Source organism: Ambystoma mexicanum, chromosome 5q (assembly GCF_040938575.1).
Source record: "Ambystoma mexicanum isolate Mex_15411 chromosome 5q, UKY_AmexF1_1, whole genome shotgun sequence".
Lineage (NCBI taxonomy): Eukaryota > Metazoa > Chordata > Amphibia > Caudata > Ambystomatidae > Ambystoma > Ambystoma mexicanum.
The window spans coordinates 1,260,028,173-1,260,042,805 of NC_090933.1; the positions used below are offsets into that span (position 1 = coordinate 1,260,028,173).

At 46.8% G+C, this 14,633-nt stretch overlaps 1 protein-coding gene across 2 annotated transcripts in view; it reads left to right on the forward strand.

Moving 5' to 3' along the window:
- Nucleotides 1–14,633, forward strand: part of ARHGAP39 (Rho GTPase activating protein 39) — a 1,402,702-nt gene that overhangs the window by 1,332,267 nt on the left and 55,802 nt on the right. For both annotated transcript variants that reach the window (XM_069621770.1, XM_069621771.1), the window contains one exon: nt 4,021–4,112. In XM_069621770.1, coding sequence (XP_069477871.1) covers nt 4,021–4,112 — 92 coding nt within the window. The remainder of the gene's footprint in view (nt 1–4,020; nt 4,113–14,633) is intronic.

A 14,633-nucleotide genomic window follows, 5' to 3' on the forward strand; every position in this document is an offset into this window, starting at 1 on the left:
CCTCAGATTTGAAGCATTTGTTCTTCGGGTGGCTTTCTCCTCTAAAGGTGTAGTACTTTGGGATAGCAGGCAGGCAAAGGCTGCACATTCTGGGTGGGGGGATTACCTAGTAATGGAGGACACCCTTTGAAGCCAGAATTGAGGGATGGCCGGACTCTCATATTCAACACCAGAATGGACACATACTTCTCAATTGCCTTCTATTGGGGGCAGAGGAAACATGGGCAGGTTTGCCATGTGTTGGGGTAGATGACTGATTGCGATTCATATGCCCTTGTACTCAGGTGGATTTAAGAAGGACATTACTAAAGTTATTTCTGGTGAAAGCAGTATACTTGTAAGACTGGCAACTGTAAAATGTGTATAATGTAACGGCTAGGAAACCCATGTCCTTTAAATCAGTAATGCACGGCTTCAGGTGACAAGGGTTCGAAAAGTCTGTCCACTGGTTTGATTCATAGATATACAATAATGTCAGCTAAACCGTAAACTGGCGAAACCCTGCACACTGTTTCTAAGAAAGAAATCTCTTTATTCCATTATTTGACCAACTTAATCTCACAAGTTAAATATGTTGGTTCAGAAATGTGCTGCAGATGTCCTCAAGAACACACCAACTCTCAAAGACAGCTCAAGAGTTTTTATTATCTAAATAGATGGCTAGTGGCATCCCTCTCTCTCGTGTAGTGCTGGCCAATACCTCCCTACTCCAGGTGTCCCTCCAACCCGGGATTTTCACTAGAGATCAGTAACCGATGCTGAGATCAGTAACCGATGCTGAGATCAGTATCCGATGGTGAGATCACTAGAGATCAATAAATGGACTGACCGGATGGCCGTAGTGCCAACCCCTTATTTCTCAAACTTTCTCTGGGATCAATCTTGCTGGCCCATGACTTAAAATCACCAAAGGCAGCAGTCTACAATGATAGGAGCCTTTCAGATACCCGGGCCTCACCTGGTCTTTTCTCGCTGGCCCCTGACTTAACATCACCAAAGGTAGTAGTCTCCAATGATAGGTGCCTTTCAGATACCCGGGCCCCACCTGGTCTCTTCTCGCTGGCCCCTGACTTAACATCACCAAAGGCAGTAGTCTCCAATGATAGGAGCCTTTCAGATACCCGGGCCCCACCTGGTCTCTTCTCGCTGGCCCATGACTTAAAATCACCAAAGGCAGTAGTCTACAATGATAGTTGCCTTTCAGATACCCGGGCCCCACCTGGTCTCTTCTCGCTGGCCCCTGACTTAACATCACCAAAGGCAGTAGTCTCCAATGATAGGTGCCTTTCAGATACCCGGGCCCCACCTGGTCTCTTCTCGCTGGCCCCTAACTTAACATCACCAAAGGCGGTAGTCTACAATGATAGGAGCCTTTCAGATACCTGGGCCCCACCTGGTCTCTTCTCTCTGGCCCCTGACTTAACATCACCAAAGGCAGTAGTCTACAATGATAGGTGCCTTTTGGATACCCGGGCCTCACCTGGTCTCTTACTTCCCGACACTCGTGTTGCTCTCGCAATCTCTTTCTGTCTCCCACCCATCTCTCCTCCCTACTACTCGGGCCTCACCTGGTCTCTTACTTCCCGACACTTGTGTTGCTCTCGCAATCTCTTTCTGTCTCCCACCCATCTCTCCTCCCTACTACTCGACCCCACTGGCACTCCTTTCTCTCCCCCCAATGTTACTCTCTTCCTCTCCACTATCTAACTTACTTTCTCCTACTATGCTCCCCCATAACTATTGCACTCATTTAGACACTGCTACTAATCCCCTCTCCACACTACCACCACTCCCCTCTATACTCTACTACTCTCTCCAAGTCAAGTCACCCTCATTTCACTCTCAATCTCCACCTTTCACACACACTTATAACCAAGTACCACATTCTCTTACCAACCAGTGCCTCACCTTTCACACTCTTTCAACAGTTCCCTTCCACGCTCCTCTCCACCATCCTTCCTCCGCCTGGTCTATTGGTCCTCCTTCTCCTTCTTTAACCTCCTTTCCACGCTCCTCTCCACCATCCTTCCTCCGCCTGGTCTATTGGTCCTCGTTCTCCTTCTTTAACCTCACCCGAATAATCCACATGTTCCCGTCTCTCATCCCCGTTCTTATCCTCCACCTTTGCTTTCCATTGGAGACCTCCCTCGCCTGGTTTCCCGGGCCATCTGATGGCCTCCTTTTGCCCCTGGTAGGTGTTCGAGACAAGTGAAAACATAAAAGGGACATTAAGCCCTGGTCCTTAATGATAGGCCGCTTCTTGGCAATGGATGGCCCATTGTAGGAACAATCAGTTGTAATGTTTCAGTTTGTTTGCAGGGTCCCTGGTGTATGTATAGGATGCCGGATTCACAATAGGCGCACTCTGCAGCCTTGTAACAGGTACTGCCCTTGTGAGGGAGCGCATTGTACGGCGGAACAGAGCACCTCATGGTCTGTTGTAGTCGTCTTCGGAGTGCAGGTCCTGTGCAACGCCGGGATTGCCTGTTTGGTGGATGGGTCATTCTGGCGACTGGGGCTCTCTTGATGTTTCTCTTCCAATCGGGCTGTTCGCTCGTTCTTCTACCGCCGGGTCTTCTTGGAACTGTAGTTTCCTAGGACAAACCGAAACTAACTGGCACGCATCGTGCAGTACCGGCATGGGGCAAGGTGGCCCTCATCACATGCATGCAGGCACACAAAAGAAGGATAGACACTTGCTCCCTTCCACTCCCACCCTCGGGGCAGGACTGGTTCTGGCAATCGACCTGGTAGGGCACTCCCCACACCCCTCCAGTCTGGGTGGGATCCCCAGCCCTTCTTGACAAGGTGTGGTTAGCTGGCCCTGTCAGTGTTCTATGTCATTTTACCGACTGTCGTTTTCTCGATGGACTTGTTTACCATTAACCAATCCCATCAAAAAACCAATGGACTTTTTTAATGTTGGCCTCCACCAAACCCTCCCCCATTCCCCTTTACTGTTAACTACCCCAAACCCTCACCCCTTTTAACCCTTTACCCATCCCATATATATTTTGTTCAGTTTTTTTGATAGAATTTATTTGGTAAAGATTCCATCGAACAAAACTACTGTTGGCAAAAGGACGTTACACACTGTCATGGATGGTTATTGTGTTAATGGGGAGGACATTTTGAGTTGAATGTTCTCCTGATGATGGAAAGAAGGACCAAGGCTAGCTATCTTGCGGCGAGGGCTGCACGCCCTGAAGAAAGTCAATAAGTGAATGAATCCTTCAACAAGCTGATATTGAAAGATAAATCTTGCACACTGGTTGAAAAAGCAAGGTGATCAATTTCATGTAAATCAATAATGAGCAGATGCCAACACGGCCAATGCGTTTCAGACTGAGTTGTCCTTCATCAGGGCAAACTCTGCTGAATGAGACCAGTCCAAACGGAGATCACACCTGCCATAAAAGCACTGTTAAATGTGTACCATCGGCTAGTATCACAAATGTTAATTATGCAGAAACAAGTCATATGCATTATTTGTTTTCATATACATCTAAGAAAATATGCAATTGGTTTTAATGTTTCTAAAAATGTAAATGTTGGCATTTGGCAACATTTATAATTCTTTATCAGCATTATATTTGCAAAGGTTACATATGTTCTATACTTTCGGAAGGCTCGCAGTAAACCCAATTATAGGGATTCATTTTAATATCATTTTACTGTAGATAGTCTCTGCACTCACACTGTGTGATGAAGAATGGTCAAATATGTGGCAACCCGCAATCCACTTCATTCCCCCGATGCATTCTGATGGAGGGCCGGGCTCATTGAGGAAGGAAAGTGAGGAAGTGTGCATTGCAAGTGCTGGAAAATCTCTGTTCATTTCTAGATCCGGTGTGTAGAGTATTTTCAAGGTTCACGTCTGCCTGCCCTAGAAGTGTTAGGAAGTTCTGTTGCGGCCCTCACCTAACCCCCTTTGTTTAAATTGGCATGCCTGCAACCCAGGCTGACCCTACATTGAGGACTGTGCCTGCTGTTGATTGCAGTTTTGTCTTCTTCTTTCAGAGTCCCAGGTGACATTGATGAGGTGAATGCGCTTAAGCTGCAAGTGGACCAATGGAAAATCCCCACCGGCCTGGAGGACCCCCACGTGCCAGGTAAGGCTCAAAACCCCTAACACGACTGATGACCGCGGTCACCAATCACTGGATGCAGACTTGCATGACAGTGGCACAGAAGCAAGGGTGGTCAGACTGAAACCCTGGGTGTCAGGCTGGCATGGAAATATCAATTCTGTGTCTTTCAAACCCATCTGTTGAAAATAATCCCAGAACCAAGTGGGGTGGAGAAGTTAGTGGGGCTCTTGGTGGGATAGGAAATGCTACTCCAGAAACTAACGGTGAACCCGCTCCAATTTGTCTCGTTGCCATTGGGAAGTTGAGTATGATCTTGAGGCTGTGCTGGTTCTGTCCCTCATGACACTGCTCCAATTCTTATCATTGCTATTGTGAAGTTGAGGATGACCTTGAGGCTGTGCTGGACCTGTCCCTCAGGCAGTGGATGAGGAAAGCCTCTGCGGATGAAGACTTTGAATTGTGTGCCTGTTCTAGGACAGTGCTGCTGCCCTGGATGCACCTTGCCATGTGTGAGTTAAGCTTGCGTGGCTGTTCTGTCGGCGTAGCCAATGCCTTTGCTGTTGCACCTCATTTCATTTCAATTTTTAGAGAGTTGAGGTTGTCCAATTACATTGATATCATTATCTGAGGATCACTTTTTTAATAAATGGAAATGATAAAATGGCATCTTGAACTTGGGGTGGTCTTGTGCTCCCGTATTACACATGTAAGTGCTAGGCTTTTGACTTATGTACAAAGGATTTTGATTTCAGTGCTACTGGTTAGGGAGTTTTGGCCGGAGAGGTTTTCGTTGAAGAATTCATTGATTTTTTTACAACAGATTTTGCCGCAGATATATGTGAGGGGTGGGTTTAGGTGAATAACTAATGTAGGGATGTTAAAGAGGGAGCTCTAGGGGGTCTTCCTCGGCTAGATTTGCAGCAAAATCGACCAGTAAAAAAAAAAACATTAAATGAAAACATTTCGATCCGATCACATGGAGCCTTCTGAACAGAATCAGGAGGTGAGGCAGATAACTGGGGGTATAAGTGTTTGTATTTTGGGTGGCATTCACTTCTAGCGGTGTAACAAACGCAGTTGCTGTTGCGCCTCATGCCAGGAACGCATTTGCCGCTGTTCACAAGACTGTTCTGTGCGTGGCTTGTTCTGATGTTTCTCCGCAAACTGACCCTTTGTTCCAACATGTGGGTGCAGACCCACACCAGTCCGTCAGGAGACGCCACAGCAGGAATACACGACGAAAGAGGCCTAAAGGAAAAGTGGCTTATCACCACTCTTGGCTTAGATATTCTGTTGCCGAATTTCATAAAATTTGCAGTCTTGTACCCCAAGATTGCTCTCTGTGCACTTTGGGGTACTCGCATACGGAGATGATAGTAACAGCCTGGTAGGGCTCCAAGGAAGTTTGGACATTTAGTCTTGATATTCTGAATCATCTGGTCATAGAGATTAACCTAAGCCTTCACAAATGTCCACCATGGTGGTCACCAAAATGCAGACAAGAAGCTTGTGGTTGATAGTGCGCTGTCAATTAGAACGGTTACATGAAGTTTTGTAGCGATGGATAACGTTTGGCCACATAAAGACATGGCGCGCACACTGTCAGAACGTTAAACAAGATGAAAAAGATGGTAGGGGAGGAGCCGCCAGGTTTGGTGATCATCTGCACTCAACGATGGCCCACCTCGTCATTTATGTTTATGAAGGGCAAATGTCATGAATACGGGACAGATGTTTCGCTGGATGGTTGTCTTTGCTCGGCGATGGTCCCTCACCCCGGTCACTGATGTTTTAGAAGGGAAAATCTCACATCACACATGGGATAGAGTTTTGGAGTGTAAGCAATACATGTAATATGTAGGTTCAGGAAGGTGCACCTCTTGAAGGTGCTTTTGTCTCCGGAACTGCACCCAAGTAGAAGTGGTCAGGTTCTCTAGCGCACAAGAGTCTTTGGTGATGTAGCAACCAGCCGCTTCTTGTTTGCCGACTCAGGCTTATAGGGTTCTCTCCCTGGCGGCAGCGCACAAAAGGTCACACCGTGGATTGCAGCATTAAAGGTCGCTATCCCACTGGTGCAACCTTTTGTCTGCGGCCCTCTCCCCTTCCATTTTCGCCCCCCCCCCCGAACTCCCGCCAGCTATGAAGCACCCTCCGGACCTCTTAACCCATCTCCCCCCCCCCCCACTTACCTACTGTGGGCTCCAGCGCTCTGCTTCCCAGGTTCCTTCTGCGCTCTGCAGGGTGCGTACCGAGAAGCCCGGGGCACCTTTGTTCACAACCTTTTGTAATTGAGGCTTCTAGGTACGCACTCTGTAGACTACAAGCGGGTTACAGCCCCCAGCCGCTTCCTTCCTCTGCTCTCAGTCGCAGAGATATAGCACCCATCTGCTTCTCTGCCCTGTCCTCCTCACAGGGTTATAGCGTCCTGCTCGCTATTAGTAATCCACGCTAGAAGAGTAGTGTCCGGCATACTACTTCCTGATCATGGGTTACAATGCTCCAGTTCACTACAAAGGGTTGGGCTATCCCATAGCCCGGGCCCTATCACGATTTCTCCCTTTTCCTAGAATAAGTGATACAGTGCACTCTCTGCTACTAGGGTTGCTTCATCACTCTTCACTGTAGGTGTTGTGGAGTCCTCTCTTATATGGGTTAAATTGCCCTTCACACCTGGTAACTTCTTCCTTTTCGCTCTCCCTCCCTCTCATGGACTTCTCACTTAAGAGGGTTCCCACTTAGGCGATTAGGAGGCTGGGGCGGTCCCCCAAGGCCCTCCTCCAGTTCATCCACCGCTGCAACACTAGGGCTCTCCACACTAGGCCCATTCTGAGCTGCCACGCCCCTGTGTATAAGGTATACGTGTTTCTAGGGAGCCAAGGAAATAACTTCTCATTATGGGTGTGAATGTTTGTCCTTGGATGGATACATTATTTTAATATAAAGTAATTGATGTATTGATTGACAGCAGCACGCCAGCCGTGTCTTGCCAGGTGGAGGGTGCAGAAGTCTCATTCTTCCACCTGCATACAAGCATTGATACATTCCCCTGATCATAATGTGGTTTGCGATTCTTCAGGGAGGGGGCATCAACCCCGGGGAGGGAGGGGCACTCTGCCAGATACCGTGGGCAGCAGAGACCCCTCCCTCCAGGGTCAGTCCCGAAGGTAACGAGCCTCTTCTGCCCAAATGATGTCCTTATTTTATTTGTGTGGGTGGTGGGCACGTAATGGGAGGAGCCTGAAGCAGCGGACCTGTTGAGCAGGAGCTCCCGCCTAAGCAGACCTCCCTACCCTCTGGGTTTTCATGCTCTTCTCCGGGTCTCCTGGTAAGAGCATGAAACCTCCGGGATTGTCAGGGCTGCACTCAAATGCAGTGGCTGTCTTCCCTCAGCCAGGATCAAAGGATACCTGTGACTGAAGGTTTATGGTTTTTCCAGCGAAAACTTCCCAACTAAAGTTTTTTGCATCGAAACCCATCCATTGAAAATATTTGCATCAAATGCATTTTTTTGTATATTTCTTTTTTTGGGGGGGTGGTCCCCCTCAGCCCCCTATTTTCTACCCTTAAAACCCCACCCCAACGAAAATGAACCCTTTACCATACATATATATATGCATTCAATGCATATATTTTCGATGGCTATGTTTAGATGGAAAAGGTTCAGTTGGAAACCTTTTCAATGGAAATACCAGATATCGTGACTGAGGGACACAGCGTGCGCCGCTGGAGAAGCAAAGTCCACCCACATGGCCTCCACTGGGGCATTTAAACACTTTACACGTCTTTTGCTAATAGTGATGAAGATTGAAGGGGGCTTTGGCCATTTTGCATCAGAAAGACCAAATCTAGCTCCTCTGAAATATCCAATTCTGTGCCTTATTTAAAGACAAAAGCATTGGCACTGTCTCACGTTTTCATTGTGTGTTCTTAGTTGGCACACGGAGGGTGTACATGTATGGAGGATCTAACATTGTCGGCATGTAAATACGCAGGTTGCCTATGCCAATAAGCACGCGATTTATCACAGTATCTTTTATTACGTGGCTTTAAGTCTTGAAAGTACTTCTGCAAAACCTCAAAGTCATTTGTATTCCTAATTCATGGGGGCACGGAGAGTGGGGACTACATATTGTTTTTGCTTAACATATTTCTTTAGTGATTGATATGTTTGCCAAGCAATTTTACTACCATTTCTTTGCTGCTCTAGTTAAAAAAACAGTGTTCTGAAAGCCAAAAGTTAACACATACTCCTAACAACTAGAACTGAGAAGATATGTGGTCTAGTGCTTAAGCTGTAGACCAGTCTCAAATCACGGCTTCAGCACCTACGAAACCATGTGATCCTTAACGGGTAATTTTATCTCCCTGTGCCTTATCAGGAGTTTTAAAAATAAATATGTAAGCTACTGCTTTTGCGCTGAATAGATGATCAAATAATTCAACAGAACAGATGTGTGCAGTTGTTTTTAATTGTTAACCCTACAGGAATATTTATGCTTTCCCAGATAGAAATAAATTAGAGATGCTGATAGTAAGTTGCAATTGCTGCATTGTTTTTTTTCACATTTGTACATATTAAATGTCCATTTGGCATGGCTGTGTGTGTGTGTGTGACACAAGGGCACAGTGTGTAGTACTTGGAGGTGCTGCAAGGCGTGCATGCATGACGGGCCCGAGAAATCTCAAGGTTTTTGATTTTCAAATATAGGCATGTCTGCTCCCGTGGTCGGAATTCGACTGCTGTTAGAAGATGAGGAATCCATTTGCTGGCCCCAAAACCTCTACTGGCTCAGTGTTAAACACCGAGTGTAATGATATCATAATTGAATGATTGGGTGGAGGCTGGTGGATGTGAGGTGGACTAGAAAGGTGCACACAAGATGCCGCCGGGATGCCACGAGTGAGCAGTCTCAGGACACCAAGTGAGCAGTACGTTGAACAAGCATAAGCCACCGGATAAATTGACCAGATCCCGCATGCTGCAGGGTAAGGAGCGAAGACCTGACAGGAGGGAGGACTGTGTGTGATAGCCTGTTTCTTGTGCTCCCAGGAGTGGGGAACGAGAAAACTGGCAGGTCCAAATGCAAAGCTTGCAAGCGGCATGCTAGAGAGTGTGAGGACCAAGAGGCTACCCGATTTGCGCCCCTTGAGTGAAAAATAACTGTGATAACTTGGTCAAAGAATGAAGAGTAGTACCCCATATCATATGATAGAGCCCTTTCATTCCATGGTACCCTAGCATGGATAGCCAGTTGAATCCATCCCTTGATGAACCAATTCATCCGTTCCACTAACCCATTGGCCCTAGGTAGGTCAAAACTCAGTGCACTTGTATTAAATTGAATACCCAACAAAAAACGTTCTCATCAACTCTGAACAAAATTGCACTTCATTGCCAATTACAATTTCCTTTGCAAATCCCTCTCTGAAAAACACTTCCTCAAAAAACGTCATCTCACTTGGTAATTGCCTCTCCCACACTCCTCCATTCAACCATAACCAAAATATACTTGTAACCCAAACGAGTCCTTGTATGGGCCCCATCACATCTATTGCCACCTTGACCCATGACTGGGACAAAACATTATCTGGAATGAGGGGTGTCTCCCTAACAACCTTGCATTTATTGCTGTTGGCACATGCCACACACCCCCTGGCCATCCTCTACACAACTATCCATGAAGTCCACCAATAACTCTGCCTTAATCGTCTCTTGGTACCAATTATCCCTAAAGTATCTTGATGTGCCAAAACCGCCAACCTTTCTTTCAACCCTTCAGGAGTTATTATCTTGACTTCCTTCCTAAGCCTCCCTTCAATGATAGACAACCCATCCTTAAGCTCAAACAAACTATCAAACTCCATTCCAAAGGTTGCTTTTTCAGGCCAACATGCACAGTCCATTCCTTAACACATCGTTCTCTTCAGCCAAATCCCACGCTCCCACACTGGCTGCTTCTTCATCAACACTTGCTACAACCGCTTCTTCAGCTCCTACTTCCTCACCAGGTACTCCTGTGACCAAAGGAACACGCAACAATCAGCCACCACATTCTTTCCCCTTGGCAAGTAACATACCTGTAAGTCAAACGTCTGCAACCCTAGCAGCCATCTTGAAATCCTACAACCAATACTTTAAAACCTTTCAATCAGAGGTTTATGATCAGACCTCAATGTAAAGTGTTGACCCCACAGAAAGAACCTAAAATTCAAGATCGACCAATGCACAGCCAATGCCTCCCTCTCAACCACATAGTAATTCCTCTTAGCCCCCTTCAAAGACCTAGAAGCAACAGCCACCACACGCTCCCCTTCACCTTTGGTGCATTGGGACAGGGTATCCCATAAACCCAGCCCACTTGCATCTGCCTTTAACATGATGCGACCTCCCAAAAGGATGTTCCCTAGACACAGTGCACTCACAATGTCCCCTTTTATCTGTACAAATGCCTTGTCACATACCTCTGACCATTCAAATATTGACCCCTTTTTTAAAAGAGACCTAGGCGGTGCCAACTTGATCACAAAATACTTCACAAACCTGTGATACTACTCAGCTAAACCCAAAAAGGATCGAAGCTGCTCCTTATCTCCAAGAGCAGGTGAATATGTAATGGTATCACCCATACCCAACTAATTCCCTTGGCAGACACCCTATGACCCAGGTACTCATTTTCCTGAAAACATATTTTGCACTTGCTGCTTTGAACAGTTAATTAAGCAGCCTTAAGTCTATCTAATACATTACTCAGAACACAATCATGTTCTTCCTTTGTGGCAGCATACACTAAAACATCATCCTGAAATAGCACAGTGTTGGACATTCTTTCCATTACCTTCTCCATCAGCCTTCTGCAAAACCTAAATGCAACATCTGGCGTTATGAACGGTGTTACAGTTGACATTCTTGTGATAATGGGACCTGATGGTATGCACCTCCTCAGAGGTATTCTTCTTTCCTCTCCTTCCCCCAGAAGCTCACTGTCTCCAGAGCTCTGGTTCTTTATAGGCTGGACTACTGCAACAGTCTCTTTCTAAAGCTGCCTGCCTCTACTCTCTGCAACTCATCCAACACAGGACTGCAAGACTTGCATTGACCTCAAACCCAGGGATCGTATCTCTCCAGGACTGAAATCTCTGCACTGGCTCCTAGTGGCAGCGAGGATTAAGTTCAAAACCCTCTGCATTGTCCACAAGGTCTTCTGGGACCTCAATACCTTCAACTCTCTCTTCCTAAATATCTTCCTCCTCGAGTTCTTCGCTCATCCACCTCCAACTCCCTCCGGGGTAGTTGCTTCTCCAGGCAGCTCGCTGGTGGTAGATCTTTCTTCTGCTGGTGCCTCCCTCTGGAACACCTCCCTGCCTCTCTGAAACTTGAGGAGAACCATCTCCGGTTCCGGAAGCACCTCAAGACCTACCTCTTTGCTTCTGCTTTCTCTCTTCCTCTCCCCTGCTGATCTCCTGGCTGAATCTGAATCTGCACTGGTTACCTGGCTACCTTATGATCTTGGGCCCAGGTCCCCTCCCCACCAGTTGCATACCTGCACTGCCCCCTGGCAACCTTGCACTCAGACTGTTGCTGTATCCCTACAGTCCCTACTAGCAATTGACACCTGATGTCTGCACCTACCCTTGCACTTGCCACCAGCTGGCCGCACTTTTATTTATACTCCTTATTTACTGTCTTATTTATCATTTCTGTTATCCTATGTACTGCACTGCCCCCTCCCCTTTCCCCCTGCACTTCTCCCCTTCCCCCCTTCCCTGCACTTGCGTGATCTTAATGTCACCTGGCCTAGTAGGATCGTTGTTTCTGTCTTCCCTCTGTTTCCCCTCCCTTGCCTCGTCACGCCTTGAAACACTTGTGTGTAGGCGCGTTATAAATGCCATATCCTATCATATCATATCATGCAGCTGACAGATCCATAACAGTAAAAACTGCGACCTCAACCAAGGTCGATAATACCTCTGATATAATGGGCAATGGATGTCTGTCCACCCATATGTTTCTATTTAAATCTCTTAAATCCGCACAGACCCTGAGTTTTGCCGTTACCTTTGGTGACAAGAACCACACACTTTGCTTCTCTTCTTCACCTGCAGCTAATGTTAGTCTCTTTTGGATGCAATGTTGGGTGACTGCAATATTTTGACTGATTTATATGTTCTTGTGTTGCAAAATGTAAATAAAGTATTTAAATAAAGAACCACACACAATAACCATTCCGAACCCTCAATACTTTCAATAACCCCCTTCTGAAGCATACTTGAGCTCTTTCCTTAGGCTCTCCCTCATGTGATGAGGCACAGACCTCACTTTTTGTACGATTGGGTTGGCTTTATTTTTCAGTCAAATGTGATGTGCAAAATCCTTTAGTTCTCCCAACTCTTCTGAAAATACCTCTGGAAATTATCTGGCCCATTTGTCCTGCAGTTTAGCCAGCGTTACTGGTTCCTTCGACCCCGCCTGTATACAAATTCCCAAATCTGCTTGCTCATTCCATCCTCCTCCACCCAAATTGAGGCGAGGTAAGCAGATTAAGGAGGTAAGACTTTAATCATCTGCAGGGTGCAGGACCATCTCTTCCCAGTTCGCTCACAGCAACTGCCACCAGTTCCAAAGCAATACATTCCACACACTGCTTTGGAACTGGTGACTTCACAACAAGGCTCTGCAAGAAACGGACAGCAGCGACTGAATGCCTGTGGTTAAGCTGACCTTCCGTGGTGCACCACCGGCTGAGGGGGATCCTGGCACTGGACGAAGAGGCAGCGAGGCCAACGAGGGTTGCTGGAAAACGGTCCACCCAAGGCATCTGTGGCTGATTTTTGAAGTAATAGCCTGTGGAGGGCAAGTAAGCAAATTGGCCTTTTAAAACACACTGAGCTGCTCCGAACGCTCACTATCCAATAACAACTGGGCATACGTGTTGTAAAATCCTCTGCCAGGTTGGCATACTCTGAGAGGACCCTGGACTCCGAAGAATTGGAGAGTGAATTCACGGGCAGCCGCAGCACAAAGATGTCCATGTGGTACTTATGTTATTGGTTTCATTTATATCCTACAGAACTGGCTCAGAAGGCAGCAGAGCACTTCACCAAGGAACAGGAAAGGGGGTACAGTCAGAGTAGGGTGGGCGACTTGTAGACACCTAGGTGGTTACAAAGCATACGATTTTACAACAGCCCGGGTGGATGTTGGGATAGCTAGTGGATTAGAGACCAGAGGGGAGCAAAGTACAGGCGTGTCATCATTAGGTTAGGGGTTTGAGAGGGGGAACTTGCAGGGCCTGGACAAGTTATCTTCTGAATGTTGCTAAGGAGGGACACTTCTCTGGTGTAATGGAAGAATTCCAGATTGCAGGAGCATAACACGAGAAGGCCAGAATCTTTGTTTTTGCCTTGTGCCTCTAGTGGGTTTCAAGGAACCTTGCATGGAGTCTAGGTGGTCCATGTTTGTCCACTGGGGTGAGGTCTTCTCCTAAGTAATCAGGTGTATTGTTGTAGGGGGCTCTCACAAGGATGCATGAGGATTTGAACCGTGTCCATGCCTGAGTGGAGGGTGCAGAGTGTAGTGTACACTGGCCTTAGATTAAGCGTCCTAATGCCAGTAACAGGGCATTGAGGCGGCAAGGGTGGTTGGGTTAGACCCCTGTGGCAGGCGTTGCTGTTGTTAGTTCCAGCCAGCACAAGCGCATGGACAGTGGAGCAACAGTTGCTTGGTAGGAGGAAAGACTTGAATCTTCTGAGGGGGACATAGTATGTCCCAAACCACATGGAGGTTCATCTTGATGTGTCCTTTGGAGGCTAGGTCTGGGACTGCATAGAATATATGAGCAGCGATTGCAGACCTTCACTGCCGGAGTCAGTCCGCGTTCACTGCTTCTTCATTGGACCGCGAGCAATCAGAGGGAGCTAATGGTAGGTAGAAAATGTTTGTCTCGGGAGGACAGCTCAGCGGCAACGTGCTCGCCTTGGAAGTAAGACCGCACGGTGGCACACAGGTTCGATCTCCGGGTCCGCACTTAGAAACCTCCGGGTATAAAGCGCGTTATAAATAACCAATCATATCAATCATCATTTGTTTTGCTGAATGCAGTCCCTGTGACAGTTCACTTGGGCCCCCCTGCACTCTAAGCCATTTCCAGCCCCTGAACATCTAATCCTTTCTCCATTGGTAAGCATGCTATGCAATCAGACTGGCACCACCGGTATGATTGAGTCCGGTGTCCAGTCAAATGGTGGAAAATAAAGATCGACTGACCATTTGATCGACAGTGAAATGGTCGAGAAAAAAAAGGTCGAATTTTTTAGTTATTTATTTATATTTGTTTTTTTAGTTTTGGTTGGTTAAAACATATTTTTAATAAAGAAAACGGGGGGTTGAAGGGGAACCCCCCCCCATAAAAAATAAATTTAAAAAATCGACCATTTTTTTCAACCATTTGACTGTCGAGAAAAATGGCATTCGATCCTTTGGTTTTCGACCAAATGATTGGTAACCATGGAGTCCAATATAAATGCAGACAAAACTGTAGTGGT